Source organism: Crocodylus siamensis, chromosome 5 (genome assembly GCF_052110815.1).
Source record: "Crocodylus siamensis isolate JL-2025a chromosome 5, ASM5211081v1, whole genome shotgun sequence".
Taxonomy (NCBI): domain Eukaryota; kingdom Metazoa; phylum Chordata; order Crocodylia; family Crocodylidae; genus Crocodylus; species Crocodylus siamensis.
The window spans coordinates 15,100-34,544 of NC_143399.1; the positions used below are offsets into that span (position 1 = coordinate 15,100).

Consider the following 19,445-nt stretch of genomic DNA (forward strand, 5'->3'; position numbering starts at 1 on the left):
TTCCCACCTCTAACCACAACAGACTACAATGACAACATCAGCTAAAAATAAATAAATAAATAAAAATCACGGGCCCTTTTTATTGAATCAAAGTTTTTCAAAATTAAGAGAACAACTATGATTTCACCTAATTTCACCAAATAATGCAAGTGCTGAGCCCTGCCTACAGCCAGAGGAGAAAGGCAGGGCATACAAAGTACTGCAACCAGCATGATGCTGCACTCAGTGGCCTACAGAGTGACAGCCAGAGGGTGGCTCGTGCAGAGCTAGAGCTAGCCTGCTTGCAGCAGAGAAGCCAGCTCCAGCTGTTCAACAGCACCTCTTCTGTGCAACAACACCCCCACCCCTCCCTAAGCTAGCAGATCTTAAGAGGAGGAAGTCCTCCATGATACCAGCTTGGCCTCTTCAAAGTCCCATGGCTCACAACTGCACATAATCGGGAAGAGAGGGTATAGAGCGACACTGCTCCCACGCAAGACGAGTTTTCTCCAGAGAAAATGGTATCAGCCAAAACATCTGAATGTTTCACACTGTGGCTCCAAATCCACACATGACCACGAGGAAGCAAACACATTCCATGAACTATGAGATTCCACCTGCAGTAAGAGATTGTTGACAACAGAGCAGACATTGCTGTGCCCGAGGTAGCCTATCTGTCCTCAGCTGGATTCCCAATTCTCCTTCTCATTGGTGTCAGCATACCCGTGTAGAGGTGCCTGGGGGAGGAGAGAACAAGCCATGAGACGCCCAGTAAATCATTTTCTTTTACGTCCTGCAGAAGTGGGGGAGGAGGGAGAGAGAGGATTATGCCCAGTCTCCCATGCCTTTCTATACAGTGGGTCAGGCAGTGGGGTGCAATCTAAACCCAACTCACAGCATTGGACATACCCTTCATGATGCCCTGGTCTACTTCTCTCCCTTGACCCCTCCCCTCCAGCAGTTCTGTCCTTTTAGTCACTACCAGTTGCTTCTCCACTTCCCAAAGGAGACCATTTCAACCTGTGCTCATCTGAGCACCTCTGCCTCTGGCTGCAACAGGCTCAAAAAGACATCTGCTTGTGCCAAGTTACCTGCATGAGAATTTGGTCCCTTCGCAGCTGACTGTAGAACTCCAGCACTTGCGGGTTGGCTTTCACAACCTTGGGATCAAAGTCCAGGACACGGAGGCCCTTGAGGCTTCGAGCTCGGGAAAGGGCCACATAAGCCTGGCCACTTTCAAAGACACGAGACAGGGAGATCTCCACACAGTCCAGCGACATGCCCTAGTGCAGGAGGTATGCAGCAAAGCTAGTTACAAAGCAAATGGGCTTGCACCATGAGAGCCACCCAGCACCCCCAGGGCCTGGCCCCAGGACCTACTAAACCTGGATTCTAACAAGGAATGCCGGGAGTGGACACTCCAGCTGAGAGCCACACCTCCCCAGCCACAGAGCTGAGATAGCACAGCCACATAGCTGGGCCTCCTGGACACTGCATCCTATCCTCTTTTGGGCAGGGCACTCCTCACTCCCAGCCCTCTCTCTAAACTTGGGTGCTTCTTGTGACAGCATCTAAGGATGCAGCTCTGTGTACACATCCACAGGACACCCAGTAGTAATGCACAGATCTTGTATGATCACCGACTGCTTTGGGCTGGAGAGGTTTCATAGTTTCTAGGGTCAGAAGGGACCTGAGCAGATCATCTAGTCCGACCACCTGCCATGGCAGGAAAGAATACTGGGGTCAAATGACCCCAGCAAGATGTTCATCTAACCTCCTCTTAAAAACCCCCAGGGTAGGAGCCTGCGTCACTTCTCTTGGAAGCTGGTTCCAGACCCTAGCCGCCCTGACCGTGAAGTAGCGCCTCCTGATATCTAACTTAAACCTACCCTCTGCCAGCTTGTGACCGTTATTCCTGGTCACTCCTGGCAGTGCTCGGGGGAACAGTGACTCCCCCAATGCCTGCTGATCACCCCTGCCTAGTTTATAACGGGCCACAAGATCCCCTCTCAGCCTTCTCTTTTGGAGGCTGAACAGGTTCAGGTCCCATAGCCTCTCCTCATAGGGCCTGCCCTGCTGTCCCCTGATCATGCCAGTGGCCCTCCTCTGGACCCTCTCCATGCTGTCCACATCCCTCTTGAAGCGTGGCACCCAGAACTGGACGCAATACTTCAGCTGCAGCCTGACCAGTGCCGCATGGGGGGAGGATCACCTCTTTGGACCTGCTTGAGATGTATCTATGGATGCCTGCCAAGGTGCAGTTGGCCTTCCTAACTGCCTCTCCACGCTGCCAACCCACGTTCATCTTGGAGTCAATGATGACCCCCAGATCCCTTTCCGCCTCCATGCTGACAAGAGAGGACTCCCCTAACCTGTAGGTATGGTGCCGGTTGTTCCTCCCGAGGTGCATCACCTTGCACTTGTCTGTGTTGAAACCCATCCTATTCTCGTCCGCCCACCCTTGTAACCTGTCTAGGTCTGATTGTAGCCTGTTGCATCCTTCCAGTGTGCCCACGTCCCCCCACATCTTAGTGTCATCAGCAAATTTGAACAGGGTGCTTTTTACCCCCTCATCCAAGTCGCTGATGAAGATGTTGAACAGTGCGGGCCCAAGGACCGAGCCCTGCGGAACCCCACTGCCCACGTCCTTCCAGGTTGAGAAGGATCCATCCACCACCACCCTCCGGGTGCGGCCCTCCAGCCAGTTGGCGACCCATTTGACTGTGTGGGCGTCGACACCATAGTCCCCCAGTTTCTTAATGAGAATGGGGTGAGAGACAGTGTCGAATGCCTTCCGGCAGTCCAGGAAGACTATATCCACTGCTACCCCTGAGTCTAATGATCTGGTGATCTGATCGTAAAAGGCCACCAGGTTGGTCTGACAGGACCTGCCACTGATGAACCCGTGTTGGTTGCCCGTAAGCACGCGGTCCCCTGCTGGTCCCTCCTGGATGTGTGCCAGCATAATTTTCTCGAACAGCCTGCCTGGGATCGAAGTGAGACTAACCGGCCTATAGTTTCCCGGGTCCTCCTTCCTGCCTTTTTTGAAGATGGGGACCATGTTGGCCCTCTTCCAGTCCTCCGGTACCTCACCAGAGCACCACGAGCACTCGTAAAGTTGTGCCAGGGGACTTGCAATGAGGTAACAGCACAGAAGACACTCACGTCTCACAATAACCAGCATGCCCAGTGCAATGACCCTGCATCCCTCTGTGTCACTATCTGTGGGCTGCCACACCTGGGGGCTGACTTTCACAACGCTGAGCCCAAACTCCACCATGTATGACTTGTTGCAGAAGCCATGCTGTATGGAGAATGCATGTCCACAAATTTAAGCACTCACAGAATTACCAGAAAGGGCCTTGAGGGTTTTCTGGGCCAACCCTCTGCCCATACACATTAATGCTATGCCACCGTCATCCCTGTCGAATGCTTATCCAGCCTTCTATTGGAAGTCTCCAGCAAAGGAAGTTACCCCACTTCCCTGGGCACGCTGTGCCACTGCTGTGCTCTCCTAACAGCAAGGAAGTTTTTCCTGAGATCTAATCCTAATCTCCTTTGCTGCAATTTAAAGCCACTGCTTCATGTCCTGCTTTCAGAACCAAGGAAGAGAATAGTTGTTCTCCCTCTTCTTTACATAAGCTTTTCAGAGCTGAAAACAGCCATCACATCCCCCTTAATCTCCTTTTTTCCAAGCTAAACACAGCTAGTTTTCTTAACCACTCATTTGGCTGCCTACCAATCCCTTTACAATTTTCATTGCCCACCTCTGGACCCACTCCAACTTCTTCCATAAAAACATGGAGCTCAGAGCTGAATCCAATTGCTCTAAATCAGCATTTCTCAACCCGTGGATCATGAGAATATATGAAAGGGTCATGAACAAACTTTAAAAACGGATTCTCCTTTAAAAGGAGAAAAATGTGGAAAGGCATGGTGTGTCCCTTGCATGGTTTTTCCCTGCTTGCCTCCTCCCCATCATGCTCCACACAACCCCACCCCCACACACTGCAGGGCTGAGGGCAAAGGGCAGCAGACCAGGAATGAGGGGCACTGGGTCAGGGCTAGCCATTGATGTTTACATTGGGGTCCTGGTACAAAAAAGATTGAGAACCACTGCTCTAATGAGGCTTAACCAGTACCAAATACGAATACGGACTGGGGAATGACTAACTGGGCTGTAGCACTGTAGAGAAAGCTGAATATGAACCAACAGTATGCTCTTTTTGCAAAAAAAGCCAACAGAATCTTGGGTTGTATTGACAGGAGTGTCACTTGCAAATCAAGGGAACTGATTCTTCTGCTTTATTCAGCACTGGTAAGGCCTCACCTGGAGTACTGTGTCCACTTTTGGGCCCCACAATTCAAGAAGGATGTGGACAGTCAGGGAAGAGTACAGTGCAGAGCAACAAAAAATGATTAGGGATCTGACAATCGAGACTTAATGCGGAAAGACCTGTTCAGCCTCCAAAAGAGAAGGCTGCGGGGGGATCTTGTGGCCTGTTATAAACTAGTCAGGGGGGATCAGCAGGCACTGGGGGAGTCACTGTTCCCCCGAGCACTGCCAGGAGTGACCAGGAATAACGGTCACAAGCTTGGAGAGGGTAGGTTTAGGTTAGATATTAGGAGGCGCTACTTCACGGTCAGGGCGGCTAGGGTCTGGAACCAACTTCCAAGAGAAGTGGCGCAGGCTCCTACGCTGGGGGTTTTTAAGAGGAGGTTAGATGAACATCTTGCTGGGGTTGTTTGACCCCAGTATTCTTTCCTGCCATGGCAGGTGGTCGGACTAGATGATCTGCTCAGGTCCGTTCCGACCCTAGAAACCATGAAACTACGAAGACTGAAAGAGCTAGGGTTATTCAGTCTGGAGAACTCTATGGGGGGATTTGATAGTCTTCAAATACCTGAAGCACAATTACAGAGAGCGTGGAGATGGGGTTTTATCTGTGGCTGTAGGGGACAGGACCAAGAGCACTACCCTCAAGCTTCAGTAGGGGAAATCTGGGTCAGAGATTTGGAGGAACTTTCTGACTCTGAGGGTGGTCAAACACTGGAACAAACTTGTCAAGTACAAGTTAACAACAGTGCTGCATGCACACCCTTGCCTGTACCCCATCCAATTCACTCGAGACCCCCACACAGGAGAAACTAACCTTGAACTGAATATGACCCCACTACTATGACGTCAAAGAAGATATCGGTGCCTATGGGAATGAGATAAATGAGGCCCCAAAGTAATTAGTTCATCTAAAACTGTAAGATCATATTAATGTGCTGTGCTCACCCTCTTGTGACCAAACAGGCTCAGTACCACACAAACAAAAAGAAAGCCCCCCACTTTCCTGATGGCTGGGCTGACAGGAGAGAAAAGCCTGTGTTGAAACCTGAGCAGACAAAGAAGAATCCGTTTGTAGTCATGATTGGCTGACACAGGGTAAAACCAGATAAGAAAAGTTATAAAAACTTTCCCCCGTCCTTTGTTCGGGGAGACCATCTCCACCTCGGGTAGAGACACTGCTACGCAACCCAGAAGCAACTACGTAGGCCGGCCACCTATGTAGACCATCTCCCGCCACTGATATCCTCCCAGTGTAACCTGACCCCGCATGTCTGTCTTCTCGTCGTTAAGCTCTTGGAAGCCTTGGTAGGCTAGCAGCTCCCGATCGATCTAATCAACGCCTAACTCTGTAACCAAGACTCCAGCCTACGCTGCAATCTTTGGTAGCGTAAGTAAATAAACAACTTTTCTGTAACCACACAAGTGTAACGACCGCCTGACTCCTAGTCGCCGTTACCACCCGCCTGCTTGAGCATGTCAATCGCTATCAACCCACCGGTCTCTCACTGGGTCGGGACAAAACTGCCTGGAGAAGCGGTGGAATCTCCATCCTTGGAAATGTTCAAGAGCAGGCTGGACAGACACATGGCTGGAATAGTTTAGTCAGGGGGCTGGAGTAGATGTGACCTTGTGAGGTCCCTTCTAGTCCAACTTTCTTTTGATTCCAAGTAAACTGGCACTATCATGTCTTGTGTCTTACGCTAAAAAGTTCTGTTCATGCAGACCTACATTATATTTGGGATTTTTTGCTGTCTCCTGTTGAATCTATGACCTACCCAAACCACAAACACTCCTCAGCAGTTCTGCTGCCAGCAGTTATCTTCCATTCTGCATTTGTGCTTTTGGTCATTCTTCTAAGTGTAGCAACTTGCATTGGTCCACAGTGAATGTAATTCTGTTGTCTGGTCTAGCTCCCCAGTCCATTCCAAGTGTTCGCAGTCCTTCCTATTTTTATGTCATCTTCAAGCTTGATTGGGAGATTCTCTGTTCTGGCATACTGTCTCTAGCCCAGATTTTCAATCCATCAAGATCTTTCTACATTCTACTCCCATCCTCCCAAGGGTTTAGTCCTTCCCATTTTCTCATCATCTGCAAACTTAATCTGGAGATTCTCTATCCTGGCATCCAAATAAATGAAAACCTGTTAAAAAGCACCAGATCCAGGCCAGCCCCCTGTGGAACTTCCTCCATGTTGACATGGATGCATTTATAATTACTCTTTGCTTTTGATTACTGAGCCAATGTATCCACCTTATAGTAATTTTATCTAGCCCACATACCTCCAGTTAACTTATGAGAAGGTCAGGCAAAACCTTAACAAAAGCCTCACTGAAGTCCAAGTACATTATTTCCACATCACCCAACTGCTTACTTCAAAGGAGGAAATAAAGTTGGTTTAGTACAATCTGTTCTTAGCAAGTTCATGGTGGCTGCAAGTGATCAGCCTTTTCTCCTCCAGACACTTTCAAACCAACTTCTTTATGATTTGGTCCAGTAACTTCAACCTTGGTTGGGCCAAAATGCACCCCCTGCAGAGGACTGAGAGGAGTTTCCCACAGGGATACCCAGCAGGTGTTTTCTAGCCACTGGGGTTCTGGCTCAGACCCTCCAGGGCCAATGTCCCAGCCATTCTGATGACTGACACCACAACAAAGGGCAGAGAGGGAAAGTCAAGGAGTTTCACATCACATCACACTTAGGGCCCTGGAGGAGCAGGTGAGGGAGCTCCAGGCTGAGGTGAGCAGGCTGAGGGGGATCAGGGATGCAGAGGATGAAATTGATGCCTATCTCTGTTCTCTGCAGGCCCAGTCGCTCACTGTACAGCCCCCAGAGGAGACGCATCCAATGCACGAGTGGCAGAAGGTGTCCAAATCCAGAACTGCTAGACCTAGAGTGGTGGAAGCTCCCCAGGTTCACCTGGGGAACAGGCTTGACACCCTGGCAGCTGTGACAGAGAAAGACAGAGAAACTGGCTCTGGCGGGGGCGGTGCCACTACCCACATGACAAGGAATGGGCAGAGAGCTAACACCAGCAGGAAGAAACGCTGGGTCCTCGTCATTGGAAACTCCATCCTACGAAGACTAGAAGGTCCCATCTGTTGGCCTGACCCCATCATGCAAGAGGTTTGCTTCATGCCTGGGGCTCGGGTTAGGGACCATCAAGGAGAGGATCCCAGCCTACATCCGACCTGCAGACCAGTACCCAATGGTTGTCATCCATGTGGGGACGAATGACATGGCCAGGGGCAACCCTGACCGCATTATGAAGGATTTCAAGGCTCTGGGGGACAAGCTTAAGGAGACAGGGGCGCAGGTGGTATTCTCCTCTCTTCTTCTGGTGAGTAGGCGGGGACGGCAACACGAGGCCTGCATTGGCGAGGTCAACCGGTGCTTATGCAGTTGGTGCTGCCAGGCAGGCCTTGAGTTCCTAGATAATGACCCATGCTTTCGGGTGGGGGACTTGCTGGGATGGGATGGGTTTCACCTCTCTCCTAAAGCCAAGTGCGTCTTCTCTTCCAAGTTGGCTGATCTCGTACAGTGAGCTTTAAACTAGCCTCGCCGGGGGAGGGGGCCGCAGGAAGATGAGGAGACACCACCCGAGCAAGATGGCTAACAAATGCAAGGAGTGCCCAGGTAAGAAACAGGGGTCCAGACAGTCTCCCAAATCGGGGGGGTGACACACGTAGCTAGGCAAGGCCTTAAAATGCCTATATACCAATGCTCGTAGTATGGGGAATAAACAGGAGGAACTTGCTCTCAGAATAGCCACTTCAGACCCAGACATAATAGGACTTACAGAGACGTGGTGGGATTCATCCCATGACTGGGCAGTTAGCATTAGGTGCTATAGACTTTACAGGCGGGATAGAGAAGGCAGGAAAGGTGGGGGTGTGGCGCTCTATGTCAAGGAGCACATCCCCTGCCAGCAGAATGGGTCAGAGGAGGGGAAAGCTGAAGTGCTCTGGGTCAAGATACAAGGGGGCCGTGGGGAGAGGGATCTAATGGTGGGAGTCTACTACAGACCCCCCAGCCAAGGGGAGGAGCTGGACTGGGAATTTTCGGGCCAGCTTGCAGAGGCACTTAAGCAAGGGATGTAGTTGTCATGGGTGATTTAAATTACCTGGACATCTGCTGGGAGGAACAGTCAGCCAGGTCAGACCATTTCAGGAGGTTCCTGCACAAGATACAGGACCTCCACTTAATTCAGGAGGTGCACAGTCCCACCAGAGGAAATGCCCTGTTGGACCTGGTCCTGGCCATAGGCGACGACCTCATAAGGGGCCTCCAGGTCCTTGACCACCTGGGTGAAAGCAATCATCACTTGCTGGAATTCACTATCCAGCGCAGGGTGTCAAGGGCCAGCAGCAAGGCGGTAGCCCTAGACTTCAAGAGGGCCAACTTCAACGAGTTGAGATTAGTGGGAGAGGCGCTGGGGTTCTCGAGAGCTGAGGAAATCAGTGCCCAAGATGAGTGGTTGTTCCTTAAGGAGACGATACTCAGGGCCCAAGAGGTGACCATCCCAACAAAAAGCAAGGGGGGCAGGAGTGCCTGAAAGCCCCCTGGCTCACCAAGAGCATCTGAGAATGCCTGATTGCCAAAAAGGAGGCATACACCCAGTGGAAGGGGGGTGCTATTTCCAAAGAGGAGTATACCTCCTCTGCTTGGGCCTGTGGGGGGGCTGTTAGGAAAGCTAAAGCGGACATAGAGCTAGGACTAGCGTCCAAGAATAAAAAGTCCTTTTTCAAATATATAGGGAGGATGAAGAAAGCACCGGGAAACGTGGGGCCCCTGCAAGATCCTCTGGGCAATCTGGTGGCTGCGCCAGAGGAGAAAGCATACCTCTTTAACCAATTCTTTATCTCTGTTTTCCTGGGCATCGACCGGGACTTCCCCACTGTGATGCCAGATGGACTCGAGGGAAATGCCACCAGACCTCAGGTTGGGGAACACCAGGTTAGAGAGCTTCTGGAGGGGCTGGACGTGTTCAAATCAGCAGGTCCAGATGCTCTCCACGCCAGGGTGTTGAGGGAGCTAGCAGGGGTTATTGCAGGGCCCTTGGCACGGCTTTATGAGCGCTCGTGGTGCTTGGGCCAGGTGCCAGATGATTGGAAGATAGCCAACGTGGTCCCCATCTTTAAAAAAGGGAGGACCCAGGCAACTATAGGCCCGTCAGTCTTACCTCAATCCTAGGGAAACTCTTTGAGAAGATCATCATGGAGCACATCTGCGATGGGCCAGCCTCAGAGATGATGCTCAAGGGCAACCAGCGCGGTTTCATTAAGGGCAGGTCATGTCATGTCAGACCAACCTGATTGCCTTTTATGATCAAGTCACAAAAGCCTTGGATGCAGGTGTTGCTGTGGATGTAGTCTTTCTGGACTTCAGCATGGCCTTTGACACCATCTCCCACCCCATCCTCATTAAAAAACTAGGCAACTGTGGCATTGATGCCTACACAGTCAGATGGATTGCAGATTGGATCAAGGGTCGTACTCAGAGGGTGGTGGCGGTAGGGTCATATTCAACCTGGGAGGAAGCGGGCAGCGGAGTCCCTCAGGGCTCGGTCCTTGCGCCCACACTGTTCAATTTCTTTAGCAGCAATTTGGATGACGGAGTGAAAAGCAACCTGTTTAAATTCGCTGATGATACTAAAATTTGGGGTGATGTGAGCATGCTAGTATGGAGGGAAAGACTGCAGCAAGACCTGGATAGGTTGCACGGGTGGGCTAACAAAAACAGGATGCACTTCAACACTGACAAGTGCAGGGTGCTGCACTTGGGCAGTAGTAACCAGCAGCACACTTATAAGATGGGAAACTCCCTTCTTGAGAGCACGGAGGCAGAAAGGGATCTTGGAGTCATTACTGACTCCAAGATGAACATGGGCCAACAATGCGAGGCCACAGTTGGCAAGGCTAACCAGACCTTGTCATGCACCCATGGGTGCATCTCAAGTAGGGCCAAGGTAATGATCCTCCCCCTCTATGTGACACTGGCCAGGCTGCAGCTGGAGTACTGTGTCCAGTTCTGTGTGCCCCATTTTAGGAGGGATGTGAACAACAGTGAGAGGGTCTAAAGGAGGCCACTCATATGATCTGGGGACAACAGGGCAGACCCTACAATGAGAAACTGCGGGACCTGAACCTGTTCAGCCTTCACAAGAGACGGCTGAGGGGGACCTGGCGACCGTCTATAGACTCACTGAGGGGGACCAGAAGGGTTTGGAGAGACCTTCTTTCCCAAGCGCCCCCCAGCATAACAAGGAATAACGGCCACAAGTTGTTGGAGAGGAGGTTTAGATTAGACATCTGTAAGAACTACTTCACAGTCAAGGCGGCTAGGATCTGGAACCAACTTCCAAGGGAACTGGTGCTGGCTCCTACCCTGAGGGTCTTTAAGAAGAGGCTTGATGCCTACCTGGCTGGAGTCATTTGAGCCCAGTTTTTCTCCTGCCCAGGCAGGGGGTCGGACTTTAAGATCTACAAGGTCCCCTCCGACCCCACTTCTATGATTCTATGACATCCATGTGAGACAGAGCTTCCTTTCCCTACAGCCTAGACAGGCACCTCTGGTCTTCCTTCTCACCCAGCCTGTGACAGAGAATCCCAGTGCAAGTACACTAACCTGGCTCTTGTGGATGGAAATAGCCCAGGCCAATTTTAGGGGCAACTGCTGGCGACTCAAATGAACTCCAGAAGGCCCTTTGAAGATCCATCGCTCCAGCTTGATGACCTCTGTGACCCCACAAAGAAATCTCACCCTAGGTAGCCCTGCAAGGACAAGGACAGGGTAGTCAGAGCAGGAATTCCTGTATCCAGTCCCCCATCCCTGCCCTCCCACTTTCCAGGCTTCAGGGCTGTATGGACACACATAGTCTGGGCTCCTCTCCACTCTCAGACTAGCTGTTGCTGGAGTAACGCACTCCTGAAAGGCACACAGAAGATGATGGCCTTAAGCCAGAGATTTTGCAGGACTCTGCCTGCAAAAAGCTGCATTGCTGGAAAAAGTAGTAGCACACACAGCTGGAGTGAGTGAACACAACCATGCATAGAATGACGAGGACACGCAGCTACCCCGACAAGCCACCCTGGCTGGGGACAGGGCCCAGCTCTGGCTCTCAGGGTGGGGAGAGCCTCACTCGGTGAAGAAGGCTGCTTCCCCACTCTCTCCCAGCAGCAGTGAAAGTAGCCATAAGCACATCATACGACAACTCACCTTTCCCTCCAGCTTCAAATTCAACAACAACCCCTCGTGCCCCATTCACCAGGCCCCGAGACACATCCAAATTCTTGGTAAGCATCACCTGGTGGTAGAGAAGGAAGATGCCTGGAGGAGTCTACTCATGGTCCTGCCTTGCGGGAACATTCAACTCCCTGCCTCCCTCACGCCTCATCCTAGACAAGCACCACAGTGTGGCAGATGGCCAAGGCTGCTGCAGGGCTCAACAGGACTGGATGGTACCCATCCTGAAGCCCCCACCTCACTGCTAGATCCTCAGCCACAGTCTCTGCAAGAGCCAATCCTGGAAAGATGCTGTCAGATGTTTGTGAGCAGGTTCTGGCCGCAGCCCCATCATGCAACTGCCACTCTTGCCCTGTTCCCACGCTACTGCAGTTATGGGGCTTTGAAGCACCTGGGAATGGCCAAGAAAGGAGCCTCCTGGTTTGTACAGCACAGGGCCACTGCACATTGCCCTGTGGGGCCCCCACAAACCCTATCCAACAGCAATGAAAGAGCAAAGCTGAAGCACATGGTGCCTACAGCACTTTGAGCTTTCCTGCTACCCACAGACAGGCCAGAATGGGCTGCTCATCTCAGCTGGGAGCTGAGCAGATCTGATTTTGACTAGCACAGAGCTAGTCTGCTTGCCTCCACCCCACATGCCAGGTTTCCTGCAGCCCAGCAGGAAACAATCAGGTCCATAGAGAAGAGTCACCCGAGTCCAATGCTTAAAGGATGCTGGCATCTTCAGACTGAGCCCAGTGGATCTCTTCTGTCTGTATCAGATTCTGGGCAGGAAGGACACTAGGAATGCATGCAACAGCTGTCTGAGCTCTGTCCCACTCCACACCCAGCCCATAACTGCACTGGGACCAGGTCTGTCCCTAGCGGGGAGCAAATCAGGACAACTGCTCTGGGCCCCGCAGAGCCAAGCAGAGCACTGGTTCCGCACCCAGCCATTCACTACCCCCTCTCCTCCCGCCACCGCCACTACCAACGGCAGCGGCGGCTTCTTCGAGTCCGGGGCCTGTGGGATCAGAGTCAGGGTGGGGCCCTGCATGGGCTGATTCGCCCCAGGCCTTGCACCCTGCCCAGGTTGCCCCAATCACCCGTTCCATCTGCCCTGGGTGCCCACAGCATGTGCACACACTTACTTGGGCTCCAGGCTTCAGCTCAATGCGGTGACCTACTGGGCACTGGGCATCAATTAATTTGGCCAGCATGGGGTCGCTGTCCACAGCCTCAAAGGAGCGTCTCTCTCCTGGAAGGGAAAGGCAACACATCATAGGAACATGGGCTTGTGTGTGCAGGGGGTGGGTGGAAAGAGCAGCACTCCTGAACCATAAAGTCACATTCCCTGTGCCTGCAGGTGACCCTTTACCCAAAGATCCCAAATACTGCCCAATCCAACCCCTCACATGCCACAGCCACAGCCACAAAGCACATCAGAACCAAAACCAAACTTGCCCTGCTGCTTGTCACAGGTAGAAAGCCAGGGAGATAAGCATACAGCTAAGGTATCGCCACTGCACTGGCAGAGGAGCGAGTGGTTTGTATATGCTCCAAGAATCCGAGGACACAACAGAAAGACAAACCCTACCACAGTCCTCACCAATTTAAGCTGTAGGAAAGATCCCTTCAGATCCTAAGTCTGGCAATTGGTTTGACCAGCGTGGAGAAGCAAGACATTCCAACCAGGTACCTGAGAAACAATTACATGTTGGCAGGAGTACCGGTGCATTCCAGAGAAAACTCCCACTTTTCACAATATCCAATTTCTAGTGCTTCTGAGGAAAATAAACTCATTCATTCAATCCTAAAGCCAGTAGCATTCACAAAGGGAAAAAAAAATCCTGGTTCCTGCAGGTAACCAGAAAAAACCCTGCAACATGAGATCACCTAGTGCACTTACATGGAGAAAGTGCCCATTCAACCCTAAAACAGGAATTGCAAACAGCTGGATACATACATCCCATGCCTTAATTACTGACTTGTGAATTTCCCATGCCGGGGGTTTTCAACCTTTTTTGGTCAGTGTACCCCCAGCAGCCAGTCAATGAACGAGGCGGAGGAGGGTGTCACCTACACATGGCAGCAAAACCCAAAGTGCCACCAGCGCATGGCAGCACCACAAACAAAAGTACTGGCAGCGTATGGCACATGGCGCAGCAATGTGCTGGTGGCCCCGCCCCGATTCTTCATGTTGCTGCCACACAATAGCCCCTGGGGCCTTCTCAAGTACCCCCCAGTTGACAACCCCTGCCATATGCCATCATATCATCTCTCCCCATAAGCTTGCTGTGTTTAAATCTTAATGAGATTCAGGGTCTTTGCTCACAGAACAGTTCTCCTAAGCTAACTAGAAACATTTTTATTTTCAACCTATATTTGTTCATAACCCATTTGTAATATTGTGTCAGTACTTAGTTTAAATAGCTCTTCTCCCTCCCCGATATTCGCCACATGAATGTTTATAAAGAGCAATCTTATGCCTTCATTTTACTCTACTAAACAAGCCAAGCTCTTTTAGTCTTCTGTCACAACAGAGCTTCATCCTTTTTACCTGTTCCAGTTTAAATTAATCTTCTTTGAACCCTGGTGACCAAAGGACAAGTGCAAAGTCCTGCACTTGGGCCAAAATAATCACAAGCCCAAATACAGACTGGCATGACCAGCCAGGCTGCATACTGCAGAGAAGGTGGATTACAGCAGACTAGAAGCCAAATATGAGACAACAATGTGCTCCTGTTGCAGAAAAGACCTGCTGGGTTGCACTAACAGGAGTGGCACTTACAAAATCAAGGAAAGCACTTCTTCCACTCTATTCAGCACTGATGGAGGTCTCACTTGGAGCACTGTGTCCAGTTTTGGGCATTCATGCTTATCCTCCGATTGACCAGTATACTCCAGCCCCTCCTTATCCATTGCCATCAGTAGGCGAGTCCCATCTTGCTAGCAACAATCACTTGTATTAGTCTCTAGGCACCCAGACTATTGGGTTCACATCATGCCGGAACCAGGACTGGTTTGACACTCACAATCTCCTCAAGCAGAAGCATGCAGCCTTCATCGCCTGGCAAAGCCATCCATGAACCCAGCGAAAGACAGCAGTGTACCACCAGCTGAAGGCTGAGGTACAGCAACGCATCTGTGACACGAAGAACAACTGGTGGGTGGAGAAGGCGCACATGATCCAGGGCTATGCCAACCAGCATAACGTATAACTTCTTCCGGGCTACCAAGACAACCTACAGAGCCTGAACAACACCCAGTATGGCTATGTCCTGGGTAGATCTCCTTTTACCAATCTCATCTTCTTCTACGACCAGGTCTCTCACCACCCGGACATGGGAGACAAGGTAGACATTATATACCTAGACTTCCAAAAGGCTTTTAATCTAGTGTCCCACGATATCCTTGTGGGAAAACTGGAAGAGATCAAATGGGAGGACCACCAGACCAGCGTGAGCATCTCCATAAAGCTGCGTCCACCAGCACTCTTGAGAAATCAACTCCAATGGACAGGCCACTACATCCAGATGTCCAAGAACCACCCCGTCGCCAGATTCTCTTCTCCCAGCTCTCCGTTGGCCAACATTCAAAGAGCAGCCAAAGGAAACGGTACAAAGACACGCTCAAGGTTGCCCTCAAGCACAGAGCCATTGACACCAACATCTGGGAGGAGCAAGCTGCTGACCATTTGGCATGGTGCCACCTGGCCCAAGGCACACCCCACTTTGAGGCCAATGACTTGATACCTAGGCAGAATGGCAGCAGTGGAGGAAGGAGGAGGAAACCAACCCAGGGCTGCAAGTCCCACTCCCCTACGCAAAAACATGCTCTCATTGCCAAATAACGTGTGCATCCAGAATCAGGCTCGTCAGTCACCCAAGGACATTATCCTCAACTTCAAGGGACCACCAATCACATAACTGATGGAAACTCCCTGGAAAAGGCGTTCCTGGAATCACTCTGCTGAGGGCTTTGAAGACAAAGGCTGAACTGCCTCTATCTGGGATGGTTTGGGCATGAGGAACTTTGCCACTGTGCAGGGGCTGGACGAAATGACCCATGAGGCTGGGATTCTACAACACTGATGGCATAGTTCAGACTGCCACATCACAGAGGCATTCAGGGACTCCCTAGGCAGGGCTGATCCCACAGTCGCCCTCACCCCAACTGTAACTCCTGCATAGAAGAACTGCTCATGGGGCAATCACCTGGCAGCTGCTGTAGTCGCCTCTCATTTGTCAGCTCCACATCATCCTTGTGTGTGCAGAGCCGTGTAGCCAGAATCCCATCCTTCTCAACCCTGTTGGCAGCCGTCTGGGTCAGCTGCCAAGTGACCTCGTCTGGGCACCTGGTGAAGAGTCAGGGAGGCACTGGTAATAGGAACCAGCAGGGAGCAAAGCCCAAAGGCATCAGCTGGACGTGATGGATGCAGAATAGCAACCTCCCCCAAAGCTCCTGGGCAGAGCAAGCTGGTGGGAGGAAAGTTAAGAGAGCCTGCACATTCAAGCCCCGCTGTCCTCACTTTCCACCACAGCACTCATGGGATGCAAGGATAAGCAGCCAGATCTGAAGCACTGGTGGGGACAGGCCCTGAGCCTGCCTCACCTGCCCAGGCGGACTGCACGCAGGAGTGAGATGAAGGTCTTGTCAGTCTGTCTCCGCACCTCAGTCAGCTCCATGTTCACACAGATACACTTCCTCCAGCTCTTGGCCTGCAAAGAAATCACTTGCTTACCACAAGCTGACTGAGACTGCAGCCTGAGGTGGAGGCAAGGGCTAGGACATCATACCTGGAAGCAGAACTTGATTTGGTTGTTGCCCTTGCAGACTGGGGGCAGCTGCAAGAAGTCCCCACAGATAATCAGCTGTATGCCTCCAAAGGGGTCATCCCGCTTCCTGACTGCTCTGCAGGGGACGTGAGAAAAAGTCAATGTGAACGTCCACCCAGTGCAAGCCTGCACTGAAATCCCTGCAGGAGCTCTGCCTTCCATCAGCAGAGCTAAACCAGACCCCACGACACATTGCTATGGTGCAGCATTAGCCCAGAACAGTGTGGAGTTGCTCTGAGAAGTCTTATTTTACTGTGACCCCTTTCTGTGGCCTCTTCCCCCCCATGGACCTGCCTCTCACTCCTCAGCTGTTGCTCTGGGGGATATCCCAAGGTATATGCATTACAAGGAGATGTGAGTGCAAATGCAGGACATGGTCTGGGCACAAGGGGCCACAAGTTTGGCCTGGTGACCCAAACAGCCTAAGGAAGAGCACAGCAGTAGCAGTCCAGAAAATCATAGAAATGAGCTGCTGCAGGCTAGCTACAAGCTGTCCCTTTCCCAGCAGAGAGAGGGAAACAGGTTCTGAACTGGGTTGTCTGAACCAAGGCCCAGGAGTGGAGCCAGCAACCTGCAGAACATAAGGAAAACTCATTCCGGCACAAGCAGGTTTTAAATCGGTGAACATTTCACTGCGGAGTAGCCACCCAGTGCCTGTGCAGCAGGGATGGGAAAAATTAGGGTGGATAAGCAAATGCTGCCAGACAGCAGGGATTGTGGATATAGCACCAGGTCCTAAGTACCCCTTTTCCATTTAGAAACAAAATTCAACTTCCACCCTCCCACAGAATGAATCACCCAGCCTTCCAAGAAGCCCTGCAGAGGGAAATAGGGGGTGGGGCCAACGCATGCACCAATCCTCTTCCAGGGCTTCCCACCTACTCCACCATATCAGTAACCTTCCCATGACATAGCTACCAAGAGGAGGGAAGGGGTGGGGAAGCAACCTTAGCCATATGACACAGTAATCCAAACACACAGGGAATTTTACCTGCTATGAAAGTCTTGAACTTACCTGGCCACAGCCTCCAGCTTATCAAAGAACTCGCCATCCACCATTGAGATCTCATCGATAATTAAGTGCTGGCAGTCCAGCCAGTGTTGACGCACTCCCAGCCTTCGGGCCAACTGAATACACTGCTCCAGTGGTGCCTTCCCAGAACCAATGCCTGGTCGCATAAGAGAGAGGACAGAGCATTATCCTGGCTTCTGAAACCAGAGTCTAAGAGCTCCCTGGCCCTTTCTAACCTGAATGTTCCTTAATAAGCCATTTAGCTTGGGTGGCCCCTTATGATAACCCCTTCTCCCATACCCCCCCAAGCAAAGCCCCCGATTAAGCTTCCAGGCAGAAAATTCTCCTCATTACCTGCGAAGGCATGCAGTGTGGTACCCCCAATGTGGCAAGCAGCCACTCCTGTGCTGGCTGTAGCATAGGTGCTCTTTGGTGGAAGCGAACCCAGGATTTTCTTCAACAGGTATGATTTCCCGGTCCCTTTAAAAAAGAGTATGGAAACACTTTCAGAGATGCTTTCCCCAGACACCAATAAAACAACAGCCTGGAACCTCCTGGAAGCCCCCTACTCCTCTCAAGTCTAGCCTCAGCTCCATTCATTTGGGAGCCTACATGGCCAGAAACTTTAGGAACAGGTAATAACAGCTCCATCACAAGGGGATGGGAAGACTGTACAGGTAGGTGCCGGGGAACAGATGAGCTCTTCCCGACCATCTAGACAAGCTGTCTGTGGAAGAGGTGTACATAGGGATGCTTGAAGGACATTTTAACTTCCAAGCTTCTGACAATGAAGTCACACTAGCAACTCGATAAAACATAGTACAGAAAACAACAAAACGCATGGCAGAGAGGCCGTTTCCCCAGGAGTCCTGCGATGGAGCCCCCCACTCCCAAAGGGCACCGGTCCTGTGGCAGGACACCTTTGTTCGTTCTTCCCCGGCCCAGGCTCAGGTTCTAGTGACCTGGTCCTCCAGGCAGCTTACACCCGGGGGGCACAGAGCCAAGGAGCGCTGCCGGGAAACCGCGAGAGTCTGGAGGGCCTCCACCCCACCCACTGTGACCCCTTTCTGTGGCCTCTTCCCCCCCATGGACCTGCCTCTCACTCCTCAGCTGTCACTCTGGGGGATATCCCAAGGTATATGCATTACAAGGAGATGTGAGTGCAAATGCAGGACATGGTCTGGGCACAAGGGGCCACAAGTTTGGCCTGGTGACCCAAACAGCCTAAGGAAGAGCACAGCAGTAGCAGTCCAGAAAATCATAGAAATGAGCTGCGCTCACCTGCACTGCCCGTGAAGAAGACGCTCCTGCCGCTCAGCGCGGCGCTCAGCACCAGTGCCTGCTCCTGCGAGAGTCTGACCCCGGGCCCGGGCCGCGCCTTCGACTGCTGCTCCTCGCGCGCCGAGCCCTGCCGGGGACGTCCCAGTCAGCGGCGCCACGTGCCGCACCGCGCTCCGCACCCCGCGGCCCCTGGCCGCTCCACGAGCCGAGCCGAGGCCCGTCACGGGGGCCGCAGTGTCGCCCGAGCGCGGATCCCGCCCCCTGCTTACCAAGCGGGCCTCCGGCTGCGCGGGGCCGGGGCCGGGGCCGGGGCCGGGGCGCGCGGCGCGGGGCTGCGCGGGGCTGAGCGGCTGCAGGGCGCGGGGGGCGCCGGGCAGGAGGCGCGTGCGCGCGGGGACGGGCGGGGCCGCACGCGCCGCCTCCAGCTTGAGGCGCAGCAGCGCGAGGAAGCGGAGGAGGCGCGCGGGGGCGCAGTCGGACACGAGCACGAGGGGGCCGCGCGGCCCCACGCGCACCGCGCCCTTCCCCGCGCGCGCGAACCGGCCGAAGACGCGCGCGCCGCTGCCCAGCACGAAGCGCTCGGCCGTGCCCGCGCCCACGGCCCCGCGCAGCTCCAACACGAGCTCGCGCAGCTCATTGCGGGCCAGGGCCACGCATGCGTCCCGGATCGTGCGGCGCCGCCCCGCGCCCGCCTCGTGCTCCACGGCCGCGCGGCACCGGAGGCTGCAGCAGGGATCGGGATCCGCATCGGGCTCGGGCTCGGGCTCCATGG

The 19,445-nt window shown here is 52.7% G+C and overlaps 1 protein-coding gene across 2 annotated transcripts; it reads right to left on the bottom strand.

Annotated features, from left to right (window-relative positions):
• Positions 1-56: 56 nt before the first annotated feature.
• Positions 57-19,443, bottom strand: PIF1 (PIF1 5'-to-3' DNA helicase). 2 transcript variants are annotated; one of them, XM_090049165.1, is made up of 12 exons: positions 18,943-19,443; positions 18,674-18,800; positions 17,747-17,872; positions 17,396-17,549; positions 16,342-16,456; positions 16,157-16,263; positions 15,760-15,899; positions 12,694-12,800; positions 11,534-11,621; positions 10,943-11,088; positions 1,071-1,262; positions 57-716 (listed from the first exon to the last, which is right to left on the bottom strand). In XM_090049165.1, the coding sequence occupies exons 1-12, from the start codon at positions 19,441-19,443 to the stop codon at positions 660-662; spliced, it is 1,860 nt and encodes a 619-aa protein (XP_089905291.1). In that variant the 3' UTR covers positions 57-659. The 2 variants fall into 2 exon arrangements, with proteins under 2 accessions (XP_089905291.1, XP_089905292.1); XM_090049166.1 differs by lacking the exon at positions 57-716 and adding an exon at positions 5,264-5,363 and having other exon boundaries at positions 1,083-1,262.
• Positions 19,444-19,445: the final 2 nt, after the last annotated feature.